The following is a 23,535-nucleotide window of genomic DNA, read 5'->3' on the forward strand; positions in this document are numbered from 1 at the left end:
TGTATTTCAGCTAGCTTCTAGATTAGTTGGTATATCTACTTTTATTGGATTGAGAAAACCCTATGTATCAGTTAGAATCTTCATGCTTTTTCTGAGGAGATTATGTTTAATGGATTAGCCAATTTAGGCTCAGAGAACAAACTTTTCTAGCTCTGAATGTATGTTTCCTGACATTTTACATTTTCCACTTTCCTATTCCATCCATGAAGCTAGCCAAAAATCCACCATCCTTAAAGATTGTTTTCATAATTGAACAAAAACTACATAATCTAAACAGAGCAAAGTTACAAGAAATAAACTTATTTAAACAAAAACTCCCACAAAATATACAAAAAGCTCATACAAATCAATATGAAAAAACTACCCAATTAAAAAATGGGCAGAGGGGGAGTTCCCGTCGTGGTGCAGTGGTTAACGAATCCGACTAGGAACCATGAGGTTGCGGGTTCGATCCCTGCCCTTGCTCAGTGGGTTAAGGATCTGGCGTTGCCGTGAGCTGTGGTGTAGGTTGCAGACGCGGCTCGGATCCCGAGTTGCTGTGGCTCTGGCGTAGGCCGGTGGCTACAGCTCCGATTCAACCCCTAGCCTGGGAACCTCCATATGCCGCGGGAGCGGCCCAAGAACCAAGAGATAGCAATAATAACAACAACAAAAAAAAGACAAAAGACAAAAAAAAAAAAAAAAAAAAAAAAAAAATGGGCAGGAGTTCCCGTCGTGGCGCAGTGGTTAACGAATCCAACTAGGAACCATGAGGTTGCGGGTTCGGGCCCTGCCCTTGCTCAGTGGGTTAACGATCTGGCGTTGCCGTGAGCTGTGGTGTAGGTTGCAGACGCAGCTCGGATCCCGCGTTGCTGTGGCTCTGGCGTAGGCTGGTGGCTACAGCTCCGATTAGACCCCTAGCCTGGGAACCTCCATATGCCGCGGGAGCGGCCCAAGAAATAGCAACAACAACAACAAAAAAGACAAAAGACCAAAAAAAAAAAAAAAAAAAAAAAAGGGCAGAAGATCTGATTGAACATTTTTCCAAAGAAGATGCTCAATATCACTAATCATCAGGTAAATGCAAACCAAAATCACAATGAGTCATCACTTCACATGGGTGAGAACGGCTACCATCAAAAAGACAATGCATTATAAATGTTGGTGAAGATGTGGAGAAAAGGGAACCCTAGTACATTGTTGGTGGGAACGTAAATTGGTATAGCCACTAAGGAAAACAGTATGGAGGTTCCTCAAAATATTAAAAGAAGAACTACCACACGATCCAATAATTCCACTCCTGGGTATACATCCAGAGAAAACAAAAACACTGATTCAAAAAGATACATGGACCCTAGTGTTCATGGCAACATTATTTACAATAGCTAAGATATGCAAGCAACCTAAGTGTTCACCAGCAGTTGAATGGATAAAGATATGATATACATAAAACTCAGCCAAAGAAAAGAATGAATTTTGCCATTTGCAACAACATGGATAGACCTAGAAGTAAGTCAGATAGAGAAAGACAAATACCATTTATTTTCACTTACATGTGGAATCTAAAAATTCAAACAGGGAGTTCCAGTCATGGCTTAGCAGCAATGAACCCAACTAGTATCCATGAGGATGCAGGTTCAATCCCTGGCCATGCTTAATGGGTTAACAATCTGGTGTTGCCATGAGCTGTGGGTACGTCACAGACATGGCTCAGATTTGGCATTGCTGTGGCTCTACTGTAGGCTGACAGCTACAGCTTTGATTTGACCCCTAGCCTGGGAACTTTGATATGCTGCACGTGTGGCCCTAAAAAGATAAAAAAAAAAAAAATTAAACAAGTGAATATAGCAAAACAGAAACAGACTCAAAGACAGATAATAAATTAATGATTACCAGTGAGAGTATGCAGGCAGGTGGGGGTAAGAAAGGGTAAGGTAATTAAGAGGTGCAAACCTCTAAGTATGAAATAAATAACATACAAGGATGTAATGTACAGCATGAGGAATTTGGCCAATATTTTATAATAACTTTAATGAAATATCTATAAAAATATCGAATCACTATATTGGTTTTGTTTTGTCCTTTTTTTTGTTTTTTTTTTTTTAGGGCCACACTGAGGCATATGGAGGTTCCCAGGCTAGGGGTCTAATTGGAGCTGTAGCCGCCAGCCTACGCCAGAACCACAGCAACACCAGATCCAAGCCACATCTGTGATCTACACCACAGTTCATGTCAATGCCAGATCCTTAACCCACTGAGCGGGGCCAGGGAATGAACCTGTAACCTCATGGTTCCTCATCGGATTCATTTCCGCTTTGCCATGTGAACTCCTCGAATCACTATATTGTATATTTTAAACTAGTATAAAAGTGTAAATCAACCATACTTCAATTTTTAAAAAGAATGGAATTTAAAAGGAAAAAAAGGAGTTCCCAATGTGCTGCAGTGAGTTAAGGAACCAGCATTGCTGTAGCTGTGGTATAGGTCACAGCTATGGGTCTGATTCATTCAGTCCCTGACCAAGGAACTTAAATATGCCATGGGTGTAGCCAGAAAAGAAAACATAAAGAGCAAGGAATGCGAAGTATAAACAGAACAGTAAATAATAAGATGTAGTAATAAACACAAATATATTCTAATGATATTAAGTGCAAATAAAATAGTCAAATGTAAAGTCAGTAATTTTCAAGTTAAAAAAATTCCTTCTCTAGAGGCATATATATACAAAGATTCAGAGCGCTTGAAATTTAAAAATTAAATAGATACTCTATGCAAGTACAAACCAAAAGAACCCTAATTTTAAAAAAAAGGTATAGTGGTTATATTCCTAATAGAAAAGATATACTTTTTATTTTAAAAAGTATTTAATAATGATGAGAGTATTGTCTCTGAACACAGTAGAATTAAACTAGAAATCTAAATAAACATAACAAAATCTCCATGTATGTAGCCATTAAACCATGAACTTCAATAACCAATGGTTCAAAATAGAAATAATAAGTATCAGTATCAAGAGAATCAAAACAGGAGTTCCCATTGTGGCTCAGTGGAAACGAATCCGACTAGGAACCATGAGGTTGAAGGTTTGATCCCTGGACTCGCTCAGTGGGTTAAGGATCCAGCATTGCCGTGAGTTGTGGTTGTAGGTCACAGACGTGGTTCAGACGTTGCTGTGGCTATGGTACAGGGTGGCAGCTGTAGTTCCAACTGGATCTCTAGCCTGGGAACTCCATGTGCCACCAGGAGTGGCCCCAAAAAGCAAAAAAAAAAAAAAAAAAAAAAAAAAAAAAAATGGAAAATCAAAACAAAGTTCATAAACCTTTGGCATGATAGACTAAAAAGAGCAAAAGAAAGAGCATCAGACAGATTCTGAAGACATTAGAACAGCATAAAAAATATGAGCAACATTATAAAGTATCTTTGAAAATGTAGATGAAATGGACAAATTCACAGGGGGAGAAGAAAACAACCAAAACTGATGCAAAATAAATAAACAATGCCTAGGAAGTCATATAACTGAAAAAAATTATTCCACAATCAAAGCCTTTCTGTAAGTATCCATGACCAAATGGCTTCATTGGGGAATTCTACAAAATTACTATGGAAGAAATCAGGACATACTACAAAATTCTTCCAGAGACAGAAAAAAAGATTTTAAATTCATAACTAATAAATTTACTTTATTAGTTTAGCATAACTTTGATACAAAACCTTCCATTATAAGAAAACACTGTAAGAAAAACATTATACGTGTAATATCTTAAGCAAAATAATATCAAAGCAAATATGGCCATACTAAAAAGATCAACAAGTGTTTTTCCTCTGAAATACAATGATTATTCAACGTAAAAAAATCAAACAATGTAAACTACCAGTTTCCAAGAGCAAGTTACTTCACCTTTCAGAAAATTTGTCCTAATTTAAAGTTTCAATTTCCTCACCAGTAAAATCACGCCTCTATCTTAACAACTTATAGATCATATGGTGTTTTTTGAGGATTAAATAATTAAGGCACTTAAAGTGCTTAGTACATAGTACACACTAAATGCCCAACAAATTTTAGTTATTACTATTAGCGTCTTTTTAAAAAATGATAAGTATGAAGGAAATAAACAGCATTTACACTGAATAATGTATCAGATTAAAAAAATTTTTTTTTGTCTTTGTGCCTTTTCTAGGGCCGCTCCTGTGACATATGGAAGTTCCCAGGCTTGGGGTCGAATCAGAGCTGTTGCTGCCGTCCTACACCAGAGCCACAGCAACACAGGATCCGAGCCACCTCTGTGACCTACACCACAGCTCACAGCAACGCCAGACCCTTAACCCACTGAGCAAGGCCAGGGATCAAACCTTAAACCTCATGGTTCCTAGTCGGATTCGTTAACCACTGCGCCATGAAGGGAACTCCTAAAATCTTATTTATGTAGCTCTCAATCTGAAAAATACTCTTCCTATTAAAAAAAAAAATTGCCCCCAAACACAACCATTTATTTAGTCCACAGTGCCAAGATCAAGAATTTGAGCTGGGCACAGGAGACTGTGTCTTCTGCTCTCATTCACCTGCCTGTGATCAACTGTTAGGTCAGGTAAGGAATGGCTAGTCTTTGGAGGGGACCGTGGAACAAGTAGACGGCTTGTCTCTGTGTCATTCTTTCTCTCATCTTCCTGGTTAATTTGGACTTATTTATGTATCAGTTACAAGGTTCCAAGAGAACAAGAGAGGGCAGGCACTTTTCAAATCTCTACTTACACAACCTTAGTATTGTTTAAATCAAGTCACATGGTCAAGCCTAGAACTGGAGTGTGGAAGGAAGGATGCAAGGGTGTGATACAGGGAGCCCTGAGTAAATTGGGGACAACCACTCTAACAATGTACCACAAGTTTGAAAGCAGTAATTTTTTTAAAGAAAGTATACAGAAAATTGTATGCACAATTTTTATCCAACATAAATTACCAAACCATTGAAATTCAGTAAAAACAAACAATTTCCTCCCAAAAATTCTGATTCCTTTACTTAGCACCTCCAGTTTTATAAAACCATCCCTGAGTCACTAAAACATTAGTTTGGTAAACCAAAGATACCTTTCAAACTTATGCCTAATGCTGCCCAATCCAAACCTTTTTCTTCACCTAGGCAAGGGCAACCAATGGCTTTCTGTTACAGTATTATTATTTGTGCCTCACTCATGCCATTTCTTATCTAAAAGATGCTCTCTTTGACCCTACCCTTTTGAACCATTTCATGTAACTCATCATTTAAGTATGCATCTCAAATACTACTTAAAGTTAATAACTTATTCCTCATTAACATAAGAAAAAGTTACAAACCAAACATTGATTGCCTAAATGCCAATTTTGTGCAATGAACTTTTATGGGGCCAGCCATGTGTGTAATATTCTATTTGTCTTGTTCCTTATCTTTCTGAAGAATGTGTCTTTTGGATGAAACAGTAAAATTTATTGCCTAAAGGTCCTATTTTGGACATCCTGGCTTCTTCCATATAATTCAGTATTGCAAAATAGATTAAGTAAGTACTCCTATTTGCTTCCTATTTTTTACTGTTTTGGGGAAAATGTTCATATAAGTTCTCAGTTTATATATTTGTAGCATCTTAATATTAAGAGAACCAAATTAAGTGATATTTCAAAGTCACCAACTAGATACTTTATCATTTATATACATTTATATCATTATGTAATTTATATTGTTTAATAATCCAAATGTGTCTCTCTCTAGCTAGCTTTTATATAAAACTGGCCTGGAATAAATTATATCATTTAGTTAATCCATCCAATGCAAATTAAACTTATTTTTATATTAAATATGTACTATGCATAAATTAATATAACTTCTTTTAGGAATTTCTAATTTAGATTTTTTTCTCTGAGGAAAACTTGCCTTCCCCACACATTTATATTTAGAATGAATGAAAGCATCCCTTGGAAGTCTTCTCACTAAGCACTAAAAACTAATTAGCACATCTAGTGGTTAAGCTTTTGTTTATTCCTTTATTCTCAGTGCTGACTGCTTGAGTAATAAGGTCTTCACTTCGATCTAACATCTAAAAAATATTTGCTATGTCTGATTAACTGACTTATGAATTTCAAATGTAATTATCTATAGATATTTACTAAAATTTTGAAGGAAGACGCTATCTTATACCAAATGATTGGCCTTGAAAATAGGCATATAAATAGAATTCTAATTATGGAAATGACAAATTTGAGTTAGCTTATTTATTTAGTTACAGTATAATCCATTTGAGACATGAAGTGGCATATAAAAATAGATACAAAGCCAGACAATAATATAAATAACTGAAAGGATCATGGAAATAGGAAAGAAAAAAATAAGACCAGATGAGAGGAGACCAGTTGAGATGAATACATATCATCCTCTATTTCTTTTAGAAACTGGTCAAAAATTTGACTTATTTTTTTAAGCTCCCGCGAGCTGCTTATACAAAACCAATAATCAGGTTGAGAGGGCACATGAATCTAAGGAGGATTTATTTTCTAAAAGACAGTAAAGAGGATACTGGGTAATATAGTAGTCATCATACTACTATATCAATAATAGATACAATAATTTTCTTTGTTTTCCTTTTTATCTCCCCTGTGTTCTTCCATCCAAAACCAAGGACAAAGCTAAAGCAAGTTGCATGAAAGCAAGTCCATGAAATCCAACACATGTAGTTCAAGTGAGCAGCAATTTGGCTGTCTTATTCCATGAAAAAAAAAAAAATAACAATCTAGAGAAAAGGATGGACTACCTGTTTTGAGATAGTCCTCCACAAACATCATTACTCCAAATCAGACTTATGATTCAAAAACAAAGAATTCAAGGTTTTGTCTTCCACCAAGGCTCTAGAGTGCAGATATTCTGTATTGCCACACTGCCCCACCCATACACTTGGACACTCAGTGAGGCAGAGTGAATCATTATTTGCTCTTACTGTTAACATTAATCCACATTCATAATTATTATTGAGGAGTTCCCGTCGTGGCGCAGTGGTTAACGAATCCGACTAGGAACCATGAGGTTGAGGGTTCGATCCCTGACCTTGCTCAGTGGGTTAACGATCCGGCGTTGCCGTGACCTGTGGTGTAGGTTGCAGACGCGGCTCGGATCCATCGTTGCTGTGGCTCTAGCGTAGGCCGGTGGCTACAGCTCCGATTCGACGCCTAGCCTGGGAACCTCCATATGCCGCAGGAGCAGCCCAAAGAAAGAGCGAAAAGACAAAAAAAAAAAAAAAAGAAACATAATTATTATTGAAAAACAGGATATTAAGAGTGTTAAGATAATTCCATCTGTGAATGTTAGAACCAGAAAGTTTCAGGGACAGGAAAAAAGTATGCTTTATGATAACAAATTAACCAAGCTCAAAATAAGACATAGAAAAGAAAAAAAATTATTTGATGGAGTTTTGAAATATCATAGGATAGATCCATATGGATAAAGAACTGCTAGAAAATCACATTCACATTTTATAAAGAATGGATAACTTAACAATGATTTTCTGGAGTTCCCGTCGTGGCGCAGTGGTTAACGAATCCGACTAGGAACCATGAGGTTGCGGGTTCGGGCCCTGCCCTTGCTCAGTGGGTTAACGATCCGGCGTTGCCGTGACCTGTGGTGTAGGTTGCAGACGCGGCTCGGATCCTGTGTTGCTGTGGCTCTGGCGTAGGCCGGTGGCTACAGCTCCGATTCAACCCCTAGCCTGGGAACCTCCATATGCCGCGGGAGCGGCCCAAGAAACAGCAGCAGCAACAACAACAACAACAACAACAACAACAAAAAGACAAAAAAAAAAAAAAAAAACAATGATTTTCTTTGAATGTGAATATATATGTATACGTAACATATACACATATACACACACATACACACACACGAACAGAACTAGAAAACCAAGAATTTGTAAAATACATTTTTAACTCTAAAGAAGACATTAGACTTAGTCCAGATTTGCAATTTATATTGTCTAATGCAAGAAAGAAAAACTTTTAAATAGATAACTAAATAATTTATTATCCAAATTGAGACACTTTAAGAGTGAATTATCTCATGACTATTGAAGCTGGCACATGAGGCAAAGACCCAGGCTGACCTAGGCACACTGGAAGGAGCGTACAGGCAGCCCGCTCAGAGATGTCTCTCAAAGACACAAGCCTAAAGCAGAACAATTACTCTTTCCCAAAATCACCTCTCTTCAAGCTGCTTAATCAGAAGACTGCCAATCCTCTTATCTTTAACTAAAAATAGGTCAGTATTAAATTTTAAAAATCGTGTTTTCAACTCTGAATCACTGATACTTACTGAATATGGACATTCCATTTTCCTTAGAGAGAAAGGACAAAACACTTCTCGATAAGAGACACACCAATTTGGAAGTTCCCATCATGGCACAGTTGGAAACAAATCCATCTAGGAATCATGAGGATTTGTGTTCCACCCCTGGCCTTGCTCAGTGGGTTAAGGATTTGGCATTGCCATGACCTGTGGTGTTGGTTGCAAACACAGCTCAGATCTGGTTTTGCTGTGGCTGTGGTGAAGGCTGGCAGCTGTAGCTCCAATTAGACCTCTAGCCTGGGAACCTCCATATGCTGTGGATGCAGCCCTTAAAAAAAGAAAAAAAAAAAAGGAAAGAGAGAAGTACCAATTTATCACCCAGTGTATTATCTTACCTGAGCAATATTTACTGCATTACAGATTCGCCCATCTTTCTCATGCTCCTTCATTTTCTGCAACATTTGCCATATTTTGTTTCTAAGCCCATCCTGCTCTTTATCTCCCTGAAGTTCCCATAACATTTTCACCAGGTTATACACTATGCCATAGGATCCAGTCCATTTCACTTGATCACCTGTTTCAAAAGGAAGATTCTTTGTGAAGAATTTTACTCATCTTACGAATGTACAATTTTGTGGGGGGAAAAAAAGCAATTTTATTAACATTTTAAAGTTTGATATTCTGAGCTTTGGAAGTTTTTTTACCCCTCACTCCTTATACCCCTTTCATTTTAAAAGATCTCACAGATCATTTTAAAATGTCTAACTATACAAAAAGATGAACTGCCCATAATATTAAACCTCATAAATATAAAAGTCAAAAAGGTAAACTGTGAACCACAGACTAAAAAAACCTTTTTCGAATTCAAGTAAAGAGGAACTTGTTCAAGGCAATATGAACAGTTGGACTGCCACGGGGAATTTTTACAATAAATCATAGAAACAGGAGAAAAATCACTGGCTGTTATAATAAAAATGATCAAACTCTATGAAATACAGCATTTGACTCAAGAAACCTTCAAAATAATGTGAAAAGCAGACAAAAATTACTGATATAATTATAAGCTGGAAGATTTTTTTGAGTAATAGAGACATAAATCAAAGGAAATAGGGAAAATGGAGTAATGAATTCAGAGGAGACTTTTTTTTAAAAGTCTAATACACTTCTCCTTCTACAAATTATATACCAATTAGCAATTTAAATAAATTATCAAGTTCCACTCTTAAAATATGCATTTCCCTTACAGAAAAGGAAGAAGTTTCTCTTTACGCTTTATCTTAATTACTTCTTACCTAGATGACAGATATGCAATACTATTCAAGAAAGGAGAATTCTAATTTAGGTAGTGATGGAATAAATAAATGTGGAGAATTAAATAATACAGGTCTCAAAGGGGATATGAACTTATGCTACCCAAAGAGTAACATGAAGGGACTGCGTGTATGTGAAGCAAGTAAGAGGAAGGGAAGGTTCTGAAAAAGGATGGGAGGCTCTCGTGTAACACTGGAACTCCTCGATGCCCCTCTTGAGTAAAGATATAAGCATAATCTGAAAATTCACCATCTTCAACTCTCCCAAATTCAGTCTGGATCATAATCCAGGCTAATTATAATTTTATTATGATGGTAACTAGAATACTTGGGAGTGCCTATAACATGCCCATATTCTAGTTACTCCTCACTCCCATCCTGCTGTGAAGACCATACCATACTTAAAAGAGAAGGCCCAGAGTTCCCATGTGGCTCAGTGGTTAACAAATCTGACTAGGAACCATGAGGTTGCAGGTTCAATCCCTGGCCTCACTCAGTGGGTTAAGGATCTGGCATTTCCATGAGCTGTGGTGTAGGTCGCAGATATCGTTTGGATCTGGCGTTTCTATGGCTCTGGTGTAGGTCAGCGGCTACAGCTCCGATTAGACCCCTAGCCTGGGAACCTCCATATGCCGCAGGTGCAGCCCTAGAAGAGACAAAAAGACAAAAATAAATAAATAAAAATAAAAAATAAATTAAAAAAAAAGAGAAGGGAGCATATGTGCTTCAACATGGAATCCCCTTGCATCATACTGCTGATGAATAAGAGAGCCGGGGAAGGCTGGAATCATTTTATCCAATGAAGCCTCTCCAGTTCAGAAAATTACTTTCCTTCCAATCTTTCCTTCTAATCCATTCATAGAAAAGGAGGAAAATTAAGAAGGTAGAAGGAGGTGGCCTGCTTGTCCACATCCCACCACCAGCCTTGTTCACCAAAGGACTCAGGAGGACCTGTACCTGTTGGTGCCCTGAATATCAGGCCCATTGGCTGGAGGCCTTACTGTGGACCCTGGAGCAGCTCCATGACCTGGTCCCAGCCTCACTCTAACAGCGTCCAGAGGCAGTTCTGCCACCCAGAATCTAGCCATGGACCTAGCAGGAGGAGCATGCAGGAAGATGTGATGGGGGACAAATCCATTCACACTCCTGGTAACAGGCCTGAGACCTGCAGACCTGGCAGTGGTCTGATGACGAAGCTTCCAGTCCTGCTGCACCACGGTCCTGCACGAGCCCAAGGAACGGGCAGGAACCATGCCCACTCAAGCCTCCAGTGACAGCAGAGAGGGAGTTGTAAGAAGAGAAGAAGGAGAGAATGAAAGGAAGGATCTCAAATTAAGCTGAGGTGAAGAGGTCATGTTATTAACAACTAAATATAAAGGAGGTCAGATTAACTGGTGGATATTTGAGCAAAAGAGTAAGGTTGTATCTGCTGAATGAAATGTTATGTCTATTCAAGCAATAAACAGGGAAACCAAAATGGGAGTTTTATGAGGTAATCTAGGTCTTTACTGTGCTGAGTAGAAGGGCATGAGAGAGTAAAGGACAAGCAAAGACACTGTGCAGAAGACCTCATAAGACTTCCTTGCCACGGAGGAGGAAGACGGAGTGAAGTGAAAAGGAAAAGTACATGCTCAAGTTCAGGGAATTGAAACAATAATGAAGCCCCTTGAAGAAATGAGATTACATAGAAAAGCCAGTCTGGGGAGTTCCCATCATGGCTCAGTGGTCAACGAATCCGACTAGGAACCATGAGGTTTCGGATTTGATCCCTGGCCTTGCTCAGTGGGTTAAGGATCCGGCGTTGCCGTGAGCTGTGGTGTAGGTGGCACACATGGCTCGGATCCTGTGTTGCTGTGGCTCTGGTGTAGGCCGGTGGCTACAGCTCCGATTCAACCCCTAGCCTGGGAACCTCCATATGCCGCAGGAGTGGCCTGAGAAATGGCAAAAAGACCAAAAAAAAAAAAAAAAAGAAAAGCCAGTTTGGAGAGAAAGGAAATAAATACATGTAGCATGATGGTGGGTGATGGGAATCGGATTCTCAGTGTCCTGTAGCTTGTCATAAAAACAGAACTATAATTCCAGCAAAACAGCAGAAGTGAAATTACAGATTTGTGTTATTAGCAGAAAAATAAGGTCTGAACTCAATATGAGTAGAGAAACAATTATGAGTTTTTAATGAATAATTCAGAGAGTAGAAACCTCAGAAATAAAAAGCAGTTTTTGAACAACATGATAAATAAAACATACTGTGGATTTTAACCCATTTATAAATGTATTTAATTCTCAAATTCTTTACATTAAAAAGAATGACTGACAAAAGTACATACAAATCACCTTCTTTCGTATATTTTAAATGACTGTTTAGTGAGAAACAATACTTTATAAGCCTACAGTCATTGTGCTGAATATGGCTTATCTTTAGACTCCATTAGGACCACGAGACCAGGGATGAACCCATAGAATATATTCTAATAACTGTGTTCTCTAAACTAATTTTTTGTGTTTTTTTGTTTTTTGTTTTTGCTTTTCAGGGCCACACCTGAGGCACATGGAAATTCCCAGGCTACAGTGTCAAATCAGAGTTGCAGCTGCCGGCCTGCACCACGACAACACAGGATCCACGCCACAGCTGGTGGCAACACCAGACCGATCCTTAACCCACTGGGCAAAGGCAGGAATCAAACCCACGTCCTCATGGATACTAGTCAGGCTCATAACCCACTGAGCCACAACAGGAACTCCCTCTAAATTCAATTTTTAAATGCCATGATGACTTTAAAAGTGAGCCTTTTACTTGTTGATTTCAACTACAGCAAATTGTTGCTTTCATATATTTGTAGGGAGAATCTTTTATATCCAATTGACTGACAGTTAGTAAAGGAAAAAAAATCATATAAAAACAGATGGGATGTGTTACAGCTGTCATAAAAAGTAGGTTGTGCTCTCATATGGACGTCTGAACACTTGCTGAGAAGCATGTCTGTCCTGAAACTCCTCATCCAGGGGCCAGACTGTAACACGAGGCACTCTTCTGTTCTGCTTTGAGTGACCCTGTGGCAGCTATCAAAGATGTTACTTTAAATGTACTAAGAGAAAACGTGTCTCTGTCAGCACTAAGCAGACCGTATCCTAGAAAATAACAAAAATGAACCAAAACTAAATTCTCGATAAGCCTTGAAAATTTATTTAGAAATTGTATCATTTGAAAACCAAGATTATGAACCTGCCATTATAGAAATGTTTAATTTGCATGTTTGAACTCCTTGGAAGCCTTAAATTGCTAGCCTAGATTTTTATTCTGTGAATGTGAAATATCAATATTTCTACTTATATGAATGATTATAAATGAATATAGCCTTTACAATTGTGACAAACGGTTTGGCACCACAGAATCAAATGAATTACTGAAAGGTAACCTGAATGAAAGATGCAGTTTAAAACACTGTCTTTATGAAATGCAATGTTGTGTGGAAAGAACTAGATCAATGCCAAGACACCAAGGTAAGAACCAGTCAGGAAGTCAGACATTTATTTAATAAATACTTACTGTGTCAATGCTATGTGCCAACCACTGTTCTATGTACCAAAGAAAAAGACAATGTTACTGCTTAATGTTATTCCACTTAATTCTAGTGGAGAAAGAGGACAGAAACTAAATAGAACAATATCAGTATGAAAATAACAGGATGTGGTAATGGGACCAACAATGACTAAAAAAAGAAAACTACTACAAACAGAGTGAAAGACCTCCATGAGGATACAGTATTCAATCTAAGAGCTAAAGAGAAATAAAAAATAAAAAAGTTAACCATTCAGGGAGCTGAGGCAAAGTGCTCCCAGCAGAAGAGATAAAAAGGGCAAAGGGTATGGACCTAGAATGGCTTGAAAGCCTAGAAAAACAGAAGAAAGGATAGAATATGTAGTTCCTGTAATGGCTCAGTGGAAACTAATCTGACTAGCATCCATGAGGATGCAGGTTCGATCCCTGGCCTCGCTCATTAGGTTAAGGATCCATCATTGCCATGAATTGTGGTACAGGTCACAGACATGGCTCAGATCTGGTGTCACTGTGGCTGTGGCATAGGCCAGCAGCTATAGCTCCAATTAGACCCCTAGCCTGGGAACTACCATATGCCATGGGTGTGGCCCTAATAAAACAAAAAAAAGAAAGACGAAGAAGAAAGGATAGAATAAATAGAGTACAAGATATCTGGGGTGGAGGCAGGGGCATGAGACAAGACAATGACAGGTAGGCACACTCTCAGTGATCACAGCCAATTTGTTTGCCATGGAAGGAAGTTTGGATTTTATTCTTCATGTAATAAAAAGCTAAGAGAGCATTTAATGCAGAAGGGAACTGACCTGCTGTATGTTCTATAAAAACCTTTTTTTTTTTTGGCTTCTTGATCAAAAAGGAGAGTAGAAGGAAGACAGGGAGAGTTTTAGCTTTTTGTGGTTCCTGTCATGGCTCAGTGGAATATGAGCTTTTTGAAGTTAGTCTATAAGCAAAGTGATAATTGCATAGACTTGGGAGGTGTACAGTAAAGTTGTACAATGGTCTTTGCCCTTGGCTTCTGGGAGGTCACTGCTCACCTTGAACGTCCAGTTTGAAAAGATTGTTTTTATTTACCTGGGAGCCTTGGGCCTTGGTACTTATTTGGCCTTTGGAAGCTGGAGATTGGGGTCAGCCATGTGTATGTGACTGGACCCCAGTAAAAATTCTGGATATCAAAGCTTGGTGACCTTCCATAGGTGACAATACTCTATGCAAACTGTCATATATGTTTTCTAAGAGAAGTAAGTGCTCTCCACACAAGTCCACTTGGAAAGGACAGTGGATAAATGTGCTTGGAACTTCTCGGACTCTGCCCTATGCACCTCCTCCTCAGCTGATTTTAATCCTTTCACTGTAATAAACCATAATCATGATCAAAATGGCTTTGCTGAATTCTGTGAGTCCCTCCACAATTTATCAAACTTGAGGGTTGTCTCGGGGATTCCCCAAACTTGCAGGTGGTTGCAAAAGTGAGGGAGTCCTGAGCAACATAGAGAGAAAGGCAGGTAGAGAATCTGGGGACATATTTTGGATGTATAGTAGAATGCTAGGATATGTTTAGTTTCAGAATATTATACTATAATAATGATGATGTATCTACCACTATACACATACACAATATAAATACTGATGAAAAGTTATTTTGTATAGTATTTGGTCATTACACATTTTAAACAAATATCCAACAGAATAAACCAAAGAGAACCAAAATATTACTAATAGGCCCTTTTTCGCTCCAGGTATGATAGAGAACATAAAGCAAAAGCAAATGTCAGCTGATTTTTTTATTAGCATGTGACAGTTAATTGAAATGTAATGGCAAGCAGGATGCCAAAATGTTGACAAATATATAAGGAACTGATTAGAACTTGCCTCGCTGAAATTTTATTATCTTCTCCCATAGTTAATTATGGAAATCTGTTAATTAAAAATAATTATCTTCTGGAGTTATAACTGGGAACCAAAAAAGAAAGTAGTGCATTTGCTTTTCAAGAACAACAACGATTCATACACATAAAGAAGTATCAGACTTCTGATTCTTTGAATCATTTTCAATCTCATTAAAGTAAATTAATACCAGCAAGATACATGGACTATCTCTATGGAAGTAGTTAACCCTCACAGGCTTTCGTATCTGAAGGCAACAAACAAAAGAGAAGAAAAATAACAAAGATCCTCTTGGAAATTTAAAAAAAAAAAGCATACTGCATATGCAAAAACTCATTTAAAATTCATAATATTGAGGAAACTAAGATTTTGAGAGACATAACAAGTTGCTTAACATCGTCCAGAACTTGACAACTGAGCTAAGTTGTCAGTCCAGCAAACATTTACTCATTTACTCATGTACAACTCAACAATTTTGGTGTGTCTTCCCTCCTCTTCTTACTTAATCTCTCGCCCTTCACCCCATATTCACCTTCTCTTATTCCTTCCAGTAAGTAGCTACTTCAGATGTCTTTAATGAAATAACTATTCATCTAAAACCTTAAGAAATATCTGGACCAAATACTGACTAAATGTGGTAGATTAAATCAGAGATTTCTGTAACCATGTATACATTATCAGGTTACTCTTGATGGATGTGAGAGCTGAAGAAGAAAGTGACACTAGAGTATTAGTATTCATTTATGGACCAGGTTAAATGACAAAACAAAAATCAATCTGAAGCACTCTGGAGGATTTTAATATAATTTTGACTGTATAACAAAAGCAGTTACAAATACCTAGAGTGTTTTTTTCTTTAATGTATACACATTTGCTTCTTAATTAATTTGGATAGGGAGCCAAAATCTAATTTTTTCACCTCTTCTAAGATATATTATTACAAAAATTGCTTTCTAAAATGGCACATTGGAATATATTTTAGCATCATGAACACTTTTGGAAAGACTCCATGATTTCTGGCTCAAGGGTCAGCTGCAGATGGATTTTAGACCACTGGATCAAATTGGATACATCTTTGCACTTACACTTTAAAAATGTAAGGGATGTTTCCATGAGATTTTTAGCAGGCTTATTTGGATAAAGACTTTTATATGGCCAAAAGCTTTTGATTGGAAAGTCCAGCTCATATTTTGGGCTGTCACAGTCAAAAGGAATAGTAACAACCATACCAGGAAATTAAAGAAGCGAGTTCACAGGAATCCTTTAAATGTGTAGAGACCTAAATGAAGATTCATTTGTAGGAAAGAAAGCAAAATTTTCTGAGAAAAGTAGCAGCACTATTTAACTCAAAAATTATTAATAATTTATCCTGTTGATTTGGGGCTTTAGGAAGATTCTCACGTAAACTTGGAGGATGAAGTCTCACCTCTACAGTTAGGAACTATTTTCGACAGTCTGCACAGATGAAGCTTTGATTACTGGAGGCAGTGTTGACAAGGAAGAACACGGTTAGCTTTTTCCAGGTATGTTGGGTATAAAGTCATCTTGGATCACAAACTACAGCTCCTATCCAAAGTCTGCAAAATGCAAGTAGAAGTGGGCAGTCTCAGAATATTTGACCACAGGGACTTTTTGTCCTGTACCTCATGCTTAAAATTTCCAGCTCTTTTCACACATTTCAGAGAGCAACTCTTTCCTCCCCTGCAGCAGCTCAGCCAAAGGCTGCAATAAATGGAAGGGAGGAAAGAGTGCCTGCAGCAGCAACTCGGTCCATTCCGGGAGGTCTCTGAGGTCCCAGGTGCAAGGCCAGTTTCCGAGCAACATGTCCAGTTCTAACCCCTAGTTACCACCACCTTGTATGTAAAAAAAGAAAGAGGAAAATATCTGGCCATATCTTTTCCCTGAAAGCTGGTTGCGGGGATACCCAGCATAAAACATGTTTAATGACAAGGTTTGAGACCAACAACCACTTTAAAATCCTCCTAGGCAAAGATATATTCATTGTGATTTAGAAATAATTTCAACAATAATTCTTCAGTAACATCAAATTACTCCTCAACTCTAATTAGAATGGTTTTTGCTAACTATAATTATCCTCAAAACATGGAAAGGTTTTTCTCAGCTGACAGGCTGTCAGCAATGACATAACTTGCTAAATGCTTACTAGACATAAAGAACAGTGTTAATAGCTACAGGGTAATGAGTTGCTAGTATCTAAGGTAGTTCAACCCATGGGAGGGGCAGAATTAGATTTTATAACAGCCAAAGCGTATAGAGTTTCAAAGCCTTCTTTTTCAAAAACTATTTTAAAATCAAAAACTATTTTAAAAATCTTATTTTTCTTTAGGGAGCTTGGGATTAATAGATACAAACTATTGCCTTTGGAATGGATTAGCAATGAGATCCTGCTGCGTAGCACTGGGAACTCTGTCTAGTCACTTAGGATGCAGCATGATAATGGGAGAAAAAAGAATGCGTACATGGATGTGTAACTGGGTCACCATGCAGTACGGTAGGAAAAAAAAAATTGTATTGGGGAAATAACTATTAAAAAAATAATAAAATAAAGGACACCATCAAAAATCTTATTTTTTTCAGAGTTTAAAAAGACTTTCTCTTCATGAAAAGATATTTCTAATGTCCTTCCTAGGATTTTAGAAGGGTCCTATGTGGTGAAAGGCAATGAAAATTAAATGTCATTGGTTTCTCTCTAAATAAACCTCTGCTTGTAGGGAATATTTTTCTACAGATAAATTGATGACGTTTTTGAGGTAGGAATCCATAATCGTCACAACAAGGCCTGCCCTTCAGTGAACTAATAGAATTCCAAATGTTCAAAGTAAGAGTGGAATATGTTTATTTAGCAAAGTCTGGATGGTCTGATGTCCAAATGAATTTTCCTCACATGAAAGTTTTCTCAAGTGTTATTAAAGTTTCCGAGGTTTAGAAAGAAATTCAGATTCACCTTGAAATCCAAGACATTTTGTATTGCATCTATCAAAATTTAGATATCAGAACCCAACATCCATTCAGATAGGCTGGTTTCCAAAATGGTCTATTAACTTTTGATGTTTATTTAGCACCCACCATCCTTATTTCCACCTCTGTCTTCTTCCTTTCTCCAATTCTGATTTAAAATAGTCTTAAAACTACAGACTGAGTCGTACTTTCTGTAACCATATGTACCCATGTTTATCCAAAGTTGTGTTCAAATCTCTTTGGTGTCCCATGAGTCATTACTATGGAATGACACACATAAAGGATGTTCATTCTCCCAGAGTTCCTGTGACGGCACAGCGGAAATGAATCCGACTAGGAACTATGAGGCTGTGGGTTCAATCCCTGTCCTCACTCACCGGGCTAAGGATCCGGCATTGCAGTGAGCTGTGGTGTGGGTCACAGACACGGCTCAGATATGGCGTTGCTGTGGCTGTGGTGTAGGCTGGCAGCTACAGACCCAATTAGATCCCTAGCCTGGGAACCTCCAAATGCCGCAGGTAATTGTGGCCTTAAAAAGACAAAAAAAAAAAAAAAAAAAAAAAAAAGATGTTCATATTCCCATTATAATGAGTAAACAAATGGACAACTCCTCTCTACTGGACTGAAAAGAACTGATGTTAAATATTCTTTAGATAATAAGAATAAATGAAGCACTTACATATGCAATGTATAAAGATAGTGTTTAGTGATAATTCTGAACTGAAAATGAACCTCATAATAAAAATCTCATTACAGTGTCTATTTCCTTTCCTTCATCCATTCATATACTCAATACTTGCTTACTAAGTGCCTACTCTGAGCAAGGCAGTGTTTTAGGGAATGTAGTGATGCAATGAAGAATAAAATACATATATTCCCTGACCCAAAAAGGACCAAATTTGGTACAAGTTTTGCACAGATAGCAAGTTTCTTCACAATATCCACACTTCCCTCCTTTCTTAGTAATATGAATCAGTTTTCAACTTGGCTCAGTGATACTTAGCTAAAAACTGAAAACAAGTAAAACCCTCAAAGTGCCCCTTTGTGTGGCCATATGATTATAACCAACACATTCACAGCAGTAAAACTATTTGATGCTTCGTGTTAAGAAGACTTGGTAGAAAATGTGTATTATCATCCTTCCCTTCTACACATTCAGAATAGCAGAACAACAATGAACATGCCTCCCTGAGAACTTCTTAAACCCTCACACCAGCCTCAGATTGCCTATTCCTAAACTGATTTTATGTAGGAGAGAAATAAATTTTCATTTTGTTTACTCTCATGTATTTTTATTACACGTAGTCAAATATACGCCTAGCTAACAAAGAGATATAAAATGATTATTAAAAACACAATCTATAATTTGGTAAAATCCATTAGAGAAGTAAAGAAACTAAGAAGAAACCTAGGCCCTCAGTGAAGTTTTGGTTTTTTTTTGTTTGTTTGTTTTCTTTTTCCATCGACAGATGACTGGATCAGTGAAGTTTTTGAGCCACTAAATTAACCAACCTTAAACCCTGTATCTTTTAAGAAGGTATGAATTGTACAGAGGGCCTGTGATCCATTCATTCCCTTTACTGGGAGGAATCTTTGGGATGTTTCTCAAAAAGTTAAAAATAGAAAAGAAAAAGGCTTGTGACCCAGGTTAAGCTCTTTGTCAATGGGATCTTCAGCTAAATAGACTAGTGACATTTAGGAGGAAGAGACTATATCTGCAGAGTGTCCTTAGGGTAGCCCTGGCTGAGGATTACAAAAAAAATAAACCTGAAATCTAGAGACTGATGATGAATGGCACCCTGGAGAAAGTTATGTAACATTTACAACTCTCCAAAAGAATAAAACAAAGACATTTAAAAACCATTCTGATTTGAGTCTTTTGTGACTTAGAACGTAAACCTTCCTCAAAATATAAATTTTTACCAATTTAAATGAATTGATATCAGAAGCTATACTCACTGGATAGTCTCATTAATTTATATAACAACTTTTCTTAAGTGCCTGAACATCATTACATTTTAGAAAAATATACTTTGGAGTTCCCATCGTGGCACAGAGGAAATGAATCCGACAAGGAATTATGAGATTGTGGGTTCAATCCCTAGCCTCGCTCAGTAGGTTAACGATCCAGCATTGCCATGAGCTGTGGTGCAGGTCGCAGACACGGCTTGGACCTGATGTTGCTGTGGCTGTGGCACAGACCAGCAACTGTAGCTCCGACTGGACCCCTACTAGCCTGGGAAACTCAATATGCCATGGTTGCGGCCCTTAAAAGCAAAAAAAAAGGAGAAAAAAATATATAATTTCCTTTGAAAGGCTTGCAGAATTTCCAATAATTTTTACATGATAATGAAATGAATAACTATGTTTATCACATAAAGATGGATCAAAACTCCATTAAGAGTCAAAGTAAAATGTAATTGTAATGTATAAATGTAAGGATAACTTGATCCCCTTGCTGTACAGTGGGAAAATAAAAAAATAAAATAAAAAATAAAATAATAAAATAAAAAAAAGAGTCAAAGAAAAACATTGATTCTTTGAAATATATCTCTTCACCGGACAATCAGGCAATAATGTTTCAAACAAAACAATAAGAAAAATCTCTAGAAATGAACCCTAATGAGACAGCACTATGTGATTTCCCTGTAAGAAAACTGAAAATAATTTCATAAAGACGCCCACCAATGTCAAGAGGACAATGCATGAACAAAGGACAAGATAGAAATGTTCAACAGATGCATGAAAAAAATGCTCCAAGTCAAGAATGATCATAGAAATGCAAATCAACACCACAATGAGATATTACCTCACACCTGCCAGGATGGCCATTGGTCAAAATAAATACATACATACATACATACATACATACATACATACATACATACAAGAAGTGTTTGCTGAAATGGGGAAGATTGCATATTGTTGGTGGGAATGCAACATGGTGCAGCTGCTATGTAAAATAGTTTCAAGGTTCCTCAAAAAGTTACAAACAGAATTACCATATGACCAAGAAATCCCACTTTTGGCTTTACACATCTTCAAAAGAAGTGAAATCAGGAACTCAAAGTGCTATTAGGTCCTATGTTCCTTGCAGCACTGCTCACAATAACCAAGACATAAAAACCACACAAATGTCCATGAAGAGATGAATAAAGAAAATGTGGTACAGACCTGCAATGGAATACTACTCAGCCTTTAAAATGATGGAATTTTTACCATATGCAACAACACATATGAACCTTGAGTACATGACGCTAAGTGCAATAGGTCAGTCACAGAAAAACAACACTGCAAGATTTCACTAACACGAATTATAGTCATATTCATAAAATCAAAGAGTGAAATTGTGGTTTCCAGGAGGTGAAGGAAAGGAGAAATGGAGAGACACTAACCAAAAGGCATGAAGTTTCAATTAAGCAAGGTAGAATAAGCTTTAGAGAGCTACTGACAACGCTGTACCTAGAGTCAACTATAACATACTGTACACCTGAAATTTTAAGAAAGTAGGTCTCGTGAAGTGATTTTCTGACAATAAAATGAAGTAAAAAAAAATTAAAGAAAAAAACAAAGATGCATTTGGTTAATTTCCTTATGTATATTTGATATCATCAGTACTAAGATCTGTCAACACACAGAATTGTGAATCATAAAGGTTGCCTGAATCCTATGGCTAACGTGTGCGGATTATTAAAGGAGTTAAATATTAAAAAACACAACCTTATTACTGAATATTTTGCTGAATAACCTTCACCAAGGTAAGAACTATATTGAAGATTTAATAGAGTATCATTAAAAGTTTCAATTGGTTCTTAGATTCCAATTAACTTTCATTTACTTTTTAAAAAGGAAATATTACTCTGTGCTAATGTTTTTTCCGAGGTTAAAATGAATCAAAATGAAGTAGACGAGGTTATTTTACAACTGTGACACCTATTTCATTCACTGCAATCATTGTCGAACCAGTTTAAGAAAATAATTCTCCACAAAAGACTGAAAGGGAAAATGTCATATTTACTTTTTCCGTTCACAGACACCAGCGAATGGAAAAATACCTGAGCCCTATCCATCTTCACATCTTACTGTAACTCTGAGATAAATGACTACACATTTAGTAAAAGTTCATGACACCACAACCTGGCAGCACACTTAAGTTAATTATAAACCATACTGAAAATATCTTTTTCATTCATTACAAAAAGTTACCACAGGAACTTGTCAGTAAGTGAAGAGATGGAAGATGATAGCAGAGCGGAGAGGTGGAGAAAGGGAACCAAAGCAATTACCTTCAAGTGTTTGCACGGCATGGATGTGGGAAATGGAACAGACTTTTTATGATTGGCTCCAGGAGGCAAAACTTAAGCAAAAGTTTGGGAGACATAGAAAGCCAGATTTCACTGTAACATAAAGAAGATTCCTTCACAGTGTTCAAAAATGGAATAACCTGCCTTGGGGGAGAGAGGATGCTTATCTCTGCTGACTTGTGAGCAGAACACGGCTGTGCACTATTTGCAAAGAGCCTAGGAGAGGTTTGCACCCTGAATGAGAATTATATGGTGGACAAGATTACTATCCTGTGATAGTTTCATTCTATCATTCATTATCTATTTCTTATATGAAACGCACTTAATCAATGTCTCACCCAATAGACCATTTTCACAGCACAGATTTCAGATAATCACAGCTTGTTAAAAATCTATTATTTTATCACTCTAAAAACTAAAGTAGGCATACAGACGATGACACTTCAAATATAGTGCAGAACACAAAGCCATGTTTCCCACTTTGTAATGTTATATATAAATCATCTGATATAAGGACTAGCTGTCTGGATGCAAAACAGTCTGTAATAAGGAGGAAAAGTATTTTCCTCTGATGAGAACATTTTACCACCTTGTTTACAGTGAAATTTGTAAGCTAGGTTTTCTCAAAATATAATGTCAGAAGTGGTTTACTGGAGTTCCATTCGTAGCTCAGCGATTAACAAACCCGACTAGAATACATGAGGATGCAGGTTCAATCCCTGGCTTCCCTCAGTGGGTTAAGGATCTGGCGTTGACATGAGCTGTGGTGTAGGTCTCAGACACAGCTTGGATCTGGTGTTGCTGTGGCTGGGGTGTAGGCCGGCGGCTGCAGCTCCAATTCGACCCTCAGCCTGGGAACCTCCATATGCCACAGGTGTGGCCCTAAAAAAGAAAAAAAGAAAAAAAAAAGGGGTTTACTAATACAGATTCCTGGAGTCCATTTTTAAGATTTTGGATCCAAAATTCCAGAATTTATATTGGAAATAAGGACCCCATATGATACAAAGTCTGAAAATGATTTTACAAGCCGTGCTGTAGGACAATGACTGTCACAGAAAATTTATCAGTCATCTGTTTCATATTATTGAACATGCCAATGGACAATTATTCTAAAATTTTGCTCAACAGGTTAAATAATCTCGTTAGCTCAGTACAATGAGGTAGTAATTAGGGCAGACTTTGAAGCCAGATCGCCTAGGTTAAGCCTCATGTCTACCACTTACCAA

At 37.4% G+C, this 23,535-nt stretch overlaps 1 protein-coding gene across 13 annotated transcripts in view; it reads right to left on the reverse strand.

Moving 5' to 3' along the window:
- Positions 1-23,535, reverse strand: part of TMEM232 (transmembrane protein 232) — a 293,389-nt gene that overhangs the window by 130,722 nt on the left and 139,132 nt on the right. For 10 of the 13 annotated variants that reach the window (XM_085014218.1, XM_085014223.1, XM_005661576.4 and 7 more), the window contains one exon: positions 8,669-8,847. In XM_085014218.1, the coding sequence (XP_084870344.1) occupies positions 8,669-8,847 (179 nt within the window). Of the gene's footprint in view, positions 1-8,668; positions 8,848-16,452; positions 16,604-23,535 lie in introns of all 13 variants that reach the window. The other 3 variants (XR_014838519.1, XR_014838518.1, XR_014838520.1) reach the window with 1 other exon arrangement.

The sequence above is a fragment of the Sus scrofa genome, chromosome 2 (assembly GCF_054392235.1).
Source record: "Sus scrofa isolate SSC_HxYL_T2T_F1_AM1 chromosome 2, Sscrofa_HxYL_maternal_Yorkshire_Landrace_v2.0, whole genome shotgun sequence".
NCBI lineage: Eukaryota > Metazoa > Chordata > Mammalia > Artiodactyla > Suidae > Sus > Sus scrofa.